The sequence below is a fragment of the Lissotriton vulgaris genome, chromosome 7 (genome assembly GCF_964263255.1).
Source record: "Lissotriton vulgaris chromosome 7, aLisVul1.2, whole genome shotgun sequence".
In the NCBI taxonomy this organism is placed as follows: domain Eukaryota; kingdom Metazoa; phylum Chordata; class Amphibia; order Caudata; family Salamandridae; genus Lissotriton; species Lissotriton vulgaris.
This window is the reverse complement of record NC_141695.1, coordinates 1,755,238,911-1,755,250,372: the sequence shown is the minus strand read 5'-3', so window position 1 is coordinate 1,755,250,372 and position 11,462 is coordinate 1,755,238,911. Positions and strand designations below refer to the sequence as shown.

General features: G+C 44.9%; 1 protein-coding gene across 1 annotated transcript in view; it reads right to left on the bottom strand.

Moving 5' to 3' along the window:
• Positions 1-469: 469 nt before the first annotated feature.
• The window catches only part of LOC147706589 (cell adhesion molecule CEACAM6-like), a 112,595-nt gene continuing 101,602 nt past the window's right edge, over positions 470-11,462 (bottom strand). Inside the window, exon 8 of the mRNA XM_086933081.1 lies at positions 470-1,636. Within this exon, the coding sequence (XP_086789207.1) occupies positions 1,514-1,636 (123 nt within the window). The 3' untranslated portion in view covers positions 470-1,513. The remainder of the gene's footprint in view (positions 1,637-11,462) is intronic.

The following is an 11,462-nucleotide window of genomic DNA, read 5'->3' as shown; positions in this document are numbered from 1 at the left end:
GATGTCCTGTCCACTTTCCATACCTTTATATCTTTTAGATCTTGTAAAAACAATTCCTAAACGTATCTAGTGATAGTCTTTCTTAGTAAGACAAATTCTTTAGTGAAAGTTTGGAGTACTGTTTGGACAATTGGGCTTTAAAAGCTCAAATCTATTTTAAATTGTCCGGGTTGTAACATTCAATGACTAATCCTGGCCTCACAGATACTTCTGTTAAATGAAAGTACAAAGTAGTCACTCTAGTCTGCTTGCTTTCCAATCACCTCATCCAACTTAATTCCAACGCTGAGAACCCAATGAACAGAACACACTTTACTGTGAGACGGCTTTGTAGACTTGCCTGTTATACCAAGTCCTTTAAGCCTCAGCTTGATCTATATGAACATGAAACCTCAAATTAAAATCTCAGAGTAATAATTTAAGGCGGACACCAGAAACATACCTTTAAATTCATTCTTTAAATCATGTGTTTTATTTTATGGAAAAAATGAAGATGAAAGTTATTGTTTCAGTGGATGCCATTAGACAAGGATCTGGCCTTCCTTTCTACTATTAGCAGCAACGTCTCAAGATGACACCACAAACCATCCATTCTAACCAACGCTGAATGTGTCGCGAGTGGCTAATGGTAGACTGGGGCCAATGGCCTTTAAGAAACATCTCAGTAATAAACAACAGGTCAAAATTATTCTAAGAAATGTTATGTGCATTTAGGGAATTAACATGTATTAAATGACTTTTTAATGCAAACCTATTACACATTTCATCTACTGTTTTCATCATTACAGGGTGTACAGAGTCAGGCTGAATGTGTGACTATGTCTGATTAGACTCTATGCGGTGTGAATTTATATGTCCAGTTCGGTGAGTTATAACTACAGACTTTTTCTTAATGATGCCATAATATGAAAAGTCTCACCAATGAACTTTACTACAGATTCTGACGTAACAAACCCCCATGAATTCATCCCTTTGGCCCAGACCTCTTCCCCAGAAGAAGCGAGAGTTTATCTTGATAGGTGACTCCACCCACCCCACCCCTGCGCTATGTCTTCATGTCCTCTGCCCTCCCTACAAGTCCTGACACCAACAAAAATAAACCCCTCCTCCTGCCCCACCCCCTTGGTCTGTCCTTGCTTTTGCTTTGCTTACCCATCTCTTATCTTCACTGTCTATTGCTCTTATTCCTTCAATGTTCATCCTCTCCTCCCCTCCCCTCTCACCCTCCCTTGTACGTCTCCTCTTTATCAGCCCTTTCACCCTCCTTTGTTGACAATACCCCCGCCTGTCATTTCCCACCCCTTGGAATTTTTCTTTTTTTCTTTTGTTTCGTAATTTAAAGACACAAGGCACACACACTTGTAGGATTATTAAATTGATAGAAGTAAGTATGACTGATCTAAACAAGATATTTTCTGACTACATGCTGCTCGGTTTTTCTATGGGCGTTGGTTATATTGCCATGGTTTTAAATAACTTGAAGCAATAACAATGGATCCATCTATCTATCTATCTATTTCCCGCCCCTTGTTTTCCCCTTCTTGGTTTTCATGGGCGGATTCACTCGGTCCTTCGACGGGGAGTCTTCCTTCCACATCTGGAGTGTCTCATAGTCATTTGTTGGCGCCATCACATCCTACAGAAAACAGGAGAGAATCTGAATTAAAAATGTTCTTCGCATTACCAAATAATCGCCAGAGACATCAAAGTGTATCTGGAGTGAAGATAGCATTACTGGACTGGTGCAAGAGTTAATAATAAAGAAACACAAGTGTTATTTGTGTAAACAATGTTGTTGTTCGATTAACACCTTGGCCGCGGCGGTAATTCCACCACGGGGGGGGATGGGGCCGCGCGGCGCCGCCATGCTGGTGACGGAACCACTCCGTCACCAGCCACGGGCGCGCTGTGCTTATGACGGAGTGGTTCCATCACGGCCCAGCCCACTCAATGGAACGCTCAGCGCAGGAGTGGAATTAATGCCGCGCAGGCGCGGCGGCCGGGCCATGACGGAACCATTCCGTCACCAGCACAGCGCATCCGTGGCTGGTGACGGAGTGGCTCCGTCACCAGCATTCAAGGTGTTAAGTGACTGAATTAAAATCTATGTGACCAGTAGGCTAAGGGCTCTAAAGGCTGTGATTTGGGTGCAATATGTCATTTAGACATCAGAGCAATAACAAGTTGCTTCCTGCAGGCCATCAAGCCTGGGAAGATATTGGGGAGAGAAGCACAGGGGCCCGACGTAGACTCTGGTAGATATGTTTCTGTGATGGAGTTCCCTTTACACTAAGCCCTAGCTTCTCCCACCCTAATGAGAGTTGGAAGGCCGCCAGCTGTGCCCTGTTGGCTCCGCCCACAGAAAGTTTACACCAATGGCCTGATGGAAGGCTGGCTGTCTAGAAGGACATCTCACTGCCCGCCCTATTTAGGGCTGAAAGTCTCATGTCCTTGTTTTCTGTCTGTCAGTGGCAACAAAAACCGAAGGTCTCGATCAGAAAAACACGATGAGGCATATTATCAACTGCCAGCGATAGATTTTTATCGCAGGCTATCGCAGGAAATTATCACTGTGCTAGCGCTGTATCGTCCGTGCGATAGCGGTGTTTTCCATGGAACATCGCTGGTTTTCCATGGTTTTCTGGTGGTCCGGCGATAACCTTCCTGTGGTCGTATCAGCATAATCCACCCCCTATGTTGTGAATAGGTAAGTCAAGATTTTAGCAGACGTTAGTTTTTGGCGAAAACCGCGCGTCTGCTAAAATCCTGAGGGCCATCTTGTAAATATTGTGATGTGTATTTCGCGATACTTTACAAGGTAGTCCATCTGGGGTACGCCCAGTGACGCCCACTTTGCATCTCATTAGAAATGTTAAGCGAGGCGTCGGCAAAACGGCTGCTAACTTGCGCTATGCATGTTAGCAAAGTGTAGCATATATGGCGATAAGATTATCTCTGCTTTTTTGGCTTTTAAAGCTAAAAAAGCAGCGATAAGGCCCGTGTTAATATGCCCCAAAACGAGCCCCACATCCAGGGATACAAATCTCTCTGGGTGTGCAGGGGAGGCATTATTGATTTGTTTTTCAAAAACAAAGTCTCACTTTGAAAGTTCCTGAGACACACAAAGTTTGGCGGATGACAGCAGCTGTCCACCAGATGTTAGCACCTTCAGAGGAAGAGTGAAGAATTGCAGTGATAGCGGTTCCATCGAAGGTACAGAGATTACCACTAGGTCAGCAAAGATCTCGTTTGTTTGCATGCAGTGGTCTGTCAGGATAATAGATTTAATGTCCTCTGGAATTCGAATTTACACAAAAAAGAAATTGGTACGTGTTCAACAGGTACCAAAGCAAACAATGCAGTCATGTTATACATAACTTAAAATGGGAAAACATCCTTTACAACGCAACTTTTACCACGCAGTGCTATTACAACGCAGGTTTTACAACGAAAACCATTACAACGCATTGACTCTAACAACCATTTGCAAACTCAAGCAGCAGGAGGGAATATTCACAAGAGTAATGGAGGGATGTCAAGTTCCGGCTGGCCAAATGGTGGAAAGAAAGCCGCTTTCTTTATCTACGGATCTTCGAAATTCATCATCACAGAAGGGAGGATTTAGTGGAGAAGTAAATCTTCTCCAGCTGGAACCAGCACTTTAGCCATTAATGTCATAACGAGGATGGCAAAACCATCTCAGAAGACACATCCAGAAGCACGGAGCTAAATGCTATTGTCTCCTGTGCCCTCAGGGGTTTCCAGTAGTGGAACAAAATGGGTCATTGGTTGGGGTGGCTGTGGGTCCCCCTCAAGTAATAGTTCGGGGATCCTTGCCAGGTTAAACCCACAGTTTCAGCCAATTGAACCTGGGCTCAAGCCCTGGCAGATACACTGCAGAGCAAATAGACGTAACAGAGAAAGTGTGTCAAGTATTTAGCAAAACCAGTGTAATTAAAAAGTCAAAACACAACAGGATACAAACTTCACAATCAATTTTTTAAAATTGAGAAAAACGTAATAAAAAAATGACTCAAAAACCACTGAGTGCCAATCAGGAGAAATAGAAATTATGATTTTTGTAAGGTTTTCGGCCAAAAGGCGCTAAGAACAAGTTAGTAGAACTCACTGTTTGTGGTTGACGTGGAAGGAGGCACAAAATCAAGATACAGCGATGGAGAGGAGTTCGTATACACCAAGTGGGTTGTCCAGTTTACTTTCTAAGGGTTTGATTGGACTATGCCAGTCAGACCGCAGTCCATAAGGGTGGCAGAGGGGGAAAGAGGTGCACCAAACTGAAAACAGCATAGACAGGAACCGCTGCGATGGCTTGACAAGCATTTCTAAATTTCGCAGGCAGAGATTCCATGAGGGCGATGGAGTAATTTACAGTCTCCTTATCAGAGAAATGGACCACCCACCATTATGTAAATAAGGCCCTTAGACGAGTTTTTGGAGCTTGAAAACCTCCAGCGGGACAAGCCTGAAAGCTGTGGCTGGGCTAGTCACACCAAAGCTGTATAACTTTTTTCGGGCAGGAAAAAGAACCAAGCAGGACATATTCTTGTTCACTGAGGTTGTGCCTCAGGCAGACAGCTCTAGGGGTTTTTCCTGGTCCCCTAGAGGTCTGGAAGTTAGAATTTAGAAGTTATCTGCAGATGTTTCTAAGTCCAAATGTTTTCCAACTTTGTGCAGTCACGCCTCTTGGACACTTACAAAGCTCCTAGGACCTCATGAGCAGAACCTCTGTCCCAGGACTCACTCCAGCAGAGGCCACCAGCAAGGTCCAGTCCAGGTCCAGTTGCAACAGGTCTTGGACTGGTGACTCCAGGAAAAGGTGTTTGATTCCTCTGTACCCTTGAAGTCCCGTTATTATCTCTGGGTGCACATAAGTGGAAGGTCCTGCCTTTCAGATCTCCACACAGGTCACACACAGCAGCTGCCCCTCCAGGTGGCTACATGTGGCTCTTATATTGAAGGGTCCCCTTTCCTCAGATCTAAATTTGCACTTAAATAAGAAAGGGCAGTTTTTACCCTGGCCACATTGAAGTTAATCAAGTTCCTGAACCCTCCTCAACTTTCCTTCCCGAGAGAGTTTGAGCCATATTCCTCACACCGAGACCTTACAGCCCCAAGACCCCGGCCATTGTTTCTGCTCTGGGAACAGTTTTCACATCTCACTAAGGGAAGCACATTGACAGTGGACAGCTGCAGGCAAACTAAAGCTAATGTGGCCACCAGAGCTTCAGACAGGCAACATCTAACGTTTAAAAGATATTTTAACTGTATATTTATAAGAATGAATGATTTAACTGTACACTGGCTTATTCTTAGATAAAAAGCCTCCGCAGTATATAGAGAAAATGGCTTTTGAGGTCTTGTCACTTTAAGAACATGCTATCCTTAATTTGTTACATGATCCAATTTTTAATGTTAAACACCCTTCATGGCACATCACGTGCTGACGCCCACAGGTGGCATTTCATTTTCCATGCCATTGATGTGGTGTCCTGCGTCTTAGCCTCTGGCCCTGATGGAAACTTAAATATGCCTCTCCAGAATATGCCCATTTTGCCACATTTCATGGGTCAGAGCACAAACACTGGGGATTGGACAGCAGAACCCCAGTGTGCAAATGTAAAAATAAACAGCAATACGAGTGAGTGAAATGGAGGTGGCCACACAAAGAGGGAGATTTTCTAACAAGTAGGAATAAGTCATAGCAGGTAAGCCGACTCTCCTTCATAGTGACGGGCCTAATCGCTCTTGGCCCATGTCAAGCAGATACTTATTGCTTATGAGTTTTGTCCATTGATAATATGAATACCAAACACAACCTTTCAGCAGTGCGATCAATTACCATTTACTGAAACACAATTTGTGGGGATAAACATTTTGCAGAGTTCTACACACACAGAAATCAAAATGGAGGGGGCATAGACAAGTTGGCAAGGGGGTAGGTAGTGTTTTCCTTCCCTCAGTCATGGCTGGCCCTAATTCATTGTAATGTCCCAATAATTTGAAATAGAAATTGGGTACTTAGCCATCTGGGCTTAAGGTAACTCCATTAGCTGGTGTAGAAATCTAGATGTAAGTTGGGAGCACAGGATTATAAGAGCTGTCTCATGGCCCCAGTCTAGGCACGGCAGATGCAAGATGGCGGATGAAAGCTCAGGCCAATAAATGCAGTGGGACATGAATGACACAATCGATCAGTCTGTGTATAGTGCGGCTTATCATCCCGGGCTATCCAGGCGTTGAGGTCCCGATGGCCTCAAGGCAAGAAGCCAGTTCATGAGACCCTTCCTGAAGTGGGCGAGAGACGGGGAGGTTTGAAGGTGAAGAGGGAGGTCATTTCAGGTCTTGGCGGCGAGGAGAAGGAACGGCCTCCGCTGCGGCCCAAGAGTGAATCAGAAGCTTAGAGGAGACCTCGAGTGAAGGAAAGCAGGAGTGGACCCTCGCAGATCTCTGTGGTGTTGGGTGGCACCAGTGGCATAATAACACTTTGAAGGCCATCCCTGTAAAGTACATGGAGGGGTCCCCTCAAGAATCAGTCAAGAGCTCTCAGGCCAGGGTACTGTACTGAGGGGGCCCCTAGAGCTCGGGGGCCCCCACACACCACAGGGGCTGCATGGGCCTATGTCACACCACTGGGTGGCATGTAATGCCACCCTAGGCCAATAGACATGCAGGAGAGGAAGCCAAAACCACTGAAGAAGCAATACCTGCTAAGAACTGCATGGACAAAGATCTTGGTGGGGGTGGGGAGGTGTGCGGTGGCTACCCTAGCAACAAAAGCGTACATAGTGTTTGTCAACACCAGTTGACAAATTAGAAGCCTTTCACCACAAGCATATAGTTCTTCTGAGCCTTTATGCATCATAAGAGGGTCTATGGCATTGTCTTTGGCCTCAGGAAAAGATATTGACCTGGGAATCAAAATGCACTTTCCTGGGACTACACTCTGGGGGAAGTGATAAGACCATGAGATAAGTCAAGACACAAGGACCTCGGACGTCTAAATGTCAAAGTCAGAGAAATGTGTTCCATAGTATAGATCCTAAAAGTAGAGGTTTGGACAAAAAATGTGGCATAAAGGGCCAAAGAAGGGGGGCGGGGCGGCATAAAGAGACTCAATTCAGACATTCATCAATTACTGAACACAGGCAGAAAACCAGACTCTGATGACCCGAATCATCTGCTTTGAAGCCCTGACATCGAGGAAAATGAAAACACACATGCATGTGATCCACGCTGTGAGAAATTAGGGGGCAGATTTATGTTGGGAATGTGCCACGTTTGCGTCACGCAACTGCGGCGTAAACGTGGCGCATCCCTATGATCTATTTACAACATGACGCATCTAGGCAGATGCGTCACGTTGTAATGCCCTGCGCCACTTGTGGGCGTTCCGGCGCAGGGTAGGCGTTCCGGGGCAGGTGCGCCTCACTAAAGTGGCTGAGTTAAATATATGAGATTGCACTCAGTCACTTTCAGGCCAATGCTGCGTCAAAACCCTGCGCCTGATTGAAGCAGGCGTAGGTCTTGACGCAGCATTGTAAAGATGGGGCACCCCCGAGCCTTGCTGGAGCTGCGTCGCGCTTGCGACGCAACTCCAGCAATGCGCCACCTTTACGGCACAGATGCGTCACGCATCTGTGCCGTTTTTGCCCCATGGTGCGCCGCATTGGTGGTCTGGGGGTCCCAGAATAGTATAACTAGTCTAGTTCAGCTTAGAGAAATTGTCCGACTTGTCCGAGTAGCTGACCTGTCACTGACCCTACGAACTCTATAGGTGATTGATACAGAGCGCTGCGGAGCACTCTGTCCGTACTTTCCACAAACTCCAAGGGGTGGAAATAGTCTTAAGTGCTGGCGAAGCACTTTGCTGGGAGATTCGAAAACCCAATCGGGGTTACTGGCGGATTCCGTGCAGAGGAGGAGTAACGCAGGCGTTGCATCCAAAGCTGCAGGTGTTGGTCGTGCCCTTTGATGAGCCCAGTCCTGACCCAAAACCTGAGGGGTATCCTGTCCTGACAGTCCTGAGCTGTACCTGCTCGCCTACTGGCATTCCGAATCCTTGAGGGTCCTTGTCCCCGCCTATTCCCAAACTGACCCGTGGCCAGGGTTAGTCCTCATTCTGTCCTAGGTAAATATATGTGTGGGAGTCTGTCTAACTATACTCTTACTTTTCCTCTTCTTAATAAAGCACTCTTGCCTGTGATATTCTTCTATCACCTTTTCGAAAGTGACTTTTATGAAATTGTTTATTAGTAATGTTCCACTTTCCCCCCTACCTATAGGAGATTATTAAAACTGATTGCATATTTTAGCTTGTTCCATTATCCCTTCCCTTTAGTATGGTTGCTGTGAATTTAGTGAAGATAGCTTAGAGTTAGTAATTAGAACACGAATATTACGTACCCATATTAGCCCTATTTTCATTCACTCTGCCTTAGTTTAAAGTTCGTACTGATTAGCATGTTCCCAAATACGCATACCCTGTAGTATTCATTAGTACTCTATGGTGCTTGCCTTAATCCATAGCTACATTTTGGGTTTGATCTTGATCATTGATGTTCTGATTTGTATCTGCCTGTTATTCATGGCATATTCATTCTAAACTAACTTCATATAAACTTTTTAAACCACATCAGGTGTCTGTGGTCATTACGTATCACCTAGTGTTATTAAATGTACTGAATGTGTAAGGTATTTCTGCCCTGATAGGAATCTTGTCACCTGTCCACTGCTAGCTCCTGATCCATCAGGAGTAATGTGCCTGTGGTAAGTCAGGTACATGTATAGTAAGTGGTGAGAGAGTCACCCCCTGAATTACTCATAGTAGCGTGTAAGAATCACCCGGTTCACGCAAACTCAGTCATCTTATGCACGCCAGGGCCCAGTGCGTGGAAATTGGTAAATTAGTGACCCGGGTGAACTGCGCGCTCTATCAGTAATTTTCTGGTAGCAGAGCTATGGTTAGGACTAGTTAAAATAGGTAGACAAGATAGTTAGTAAATAAACCGAGAAAATAAAATGTGGTGTTGAAACTTCAATGCTGCTATATTGATTACATTGTTTCAAATAATACACAAAGTTTTTCGTTGAAAAAGGTTTTATATATATTTTGACTGCTTTGCATTGCTGCTATATGTAATATTAACAGAATTGTCCGTAAAGTGTTTCATGTTGTCTGAAATCCCCGGGGAATTGTATAGCGGGTGGTGAGTAGAATCCATCTCGCGCAGAGGTCGCTTGTCAGGAGGAAAAATTAGTGCATGGTTAGGTAGAACTGGAAGCACTAATTAGGATCTTTTGTGTTTGAATGAATGATAGCCTCGAGTCCCATTGTGTAAAACTTCCATTGTTATATCACCTAGTAAGGGTCACAGGAGACAGGGGTCATAAGGTCTCTGAAGCTTGCATGGTAAGCAAGGTAGTCCACTGGTGAAAGCCTGACTTAGTATATATCCCGGAAATAAGTGGATAAGTCAGAGGAGTAACAGGTTCTATATTGCTCGTGTGAAAGGTTAGGCAGTGAAGTCTATCCGAAGTAAATGAAAAATAGACTGAAGTGGTTTGCTTGTAGCGGGAGAAAATCTTTCTTTCTTTTTAGGACACTCCGACACAGCGGCGAACGTTATATATTGTCAATTAAAATCAGCACTTGCACTTTAAGAAAAGTTCAAAGTTTCCGTTACCTTGTGAAGGAGGGAGTCAGTCGGAAGGCTGCCCTGACGTCACTCCTTGCCGCGCTGGTATTGGTCAAGACAGCGGGCGTGTAGTGAAGCTGAAATTGTAAGGGAGGGGTGAGTGCCGGAGCGTGAGACCACGTCTCGCGAAAGGCCGCGCACCCATTGGACAAGGGCTTTTGTAATCACTGTGTTGATTGGTTGTCGCGAAATAAAAGTCGCGCTAGCATTGGAAGCACAAAGGTAAACAAAATTAATCAAGCCGAGTTAGAAGCTAGTCTGGAAAGGTGTATGTGGTATCCTGAATTCTTGCCTAATCCTCAGAATCTAGGTTTTTATAAGGAGCAGATGCTAAGAGGTAGACCTTACAATATGTACGGAGGAAAGAGAAAATTGTCATTTGCCGAAAAGATTAAAAACTATTTTAAGAAAGACAAGCCCATACGAACCAGGGAGGGTGTGATCATTCCACCTCCAAATACTCCCGCCTCCTTCATGATGTTTGATAAAGGGTACCATACCTGTGTATGGTTGGAGAATTGGGTGAGGTACACGGAAGACGATGGAGTCTTAGCATTTCCCATTAATGGTACCTTTAATGGTAGGATCCTGTTTAACTTAAGAACCCGAATGAATGAATTGCATCCCCGACCTAGATTAACTCAATATGAAGCATTAGAGGAGTGGGAAATTGAAGCTCTAGAACGAGACAGACCCCGAATGGATAAGGGAGTGAGTAAGTGGTATCCAAAGGTCCAAAAAGAAACCAAAGAGAAAAAGATGCAACAGTGGAGACAGAATATGATGGTTGAGGGACTGTTTCCAATGTTTGGGGTACTCGAAGAGGGGAAAGGGAAGTGTACGGAGAAAATCCGACACCTCATGACTATGGGGGACTCAGAAGATGAGCACCTGGAGGATTTATTGATGAAAAACCCACCTCCCTATGTTGCAGAATCAGAATCTTTGAGTTCACAAAACCCGTTTTCTAAATATCCTAGATGTAGGAGGGCCAGTGAGACAGATGTAACGGGTACGGAAAGTAAAGCCAGTGATAGTGATGGGTTTTGCAGACCTAGTTCCGCCGTCCCAAATTATCGTCCTTTTGGAGAAGACCGACCAAGTTTGGTCCTTCCAACAGCCCCAAACATTTACCCTACGTTGGTACCCCAAGTGATGCATGACAATTCTTCAGAAAGGGTTTCGCGTGAGTGAGAAAAGGAAGCCCTGAACAAACAGCGAATTGATTTAATTCAGACCATAGCTCAGATAAATCCCAGTCCGGATTCACTGACTATCCCAGTAACTATTGGTCCTGCCATACCTCTTTATGGGGATAGACTGGCTAGTCCAAGGACTCCTATTATAACCCCAATTGTACCAACCCCTATTCTACCTCCCCCAAGAAAAGAGCCGCTCATAGTCGATGATCAGGAAAGTGAATGTGAATCTGTAATCTCTTTAATGGATCTGCCCATAAGGGAACCAGGAACAAGTGTACCAAGGGCAAGGAATCAAGCTAGGGCAAAAGAGGTCCTGATTGAAACCACTTCAGGAGTTAGGAGTGCCACTGTAGTAACTCCAGAAGAATTGGATAGATGGACCAAAGAATTAGAAAAAGACACCCCAAAGGACACACCCCAACCGAAACCCTTAGAGATCTATAGACTAAGGATAGAAATCGAGGAACTTATGGCCGGTAATGTAGTATTGGACAGATTGAACACCCTTAGTGAGGAAGAAATGCTGTTTATCAGCAAAAGCCTT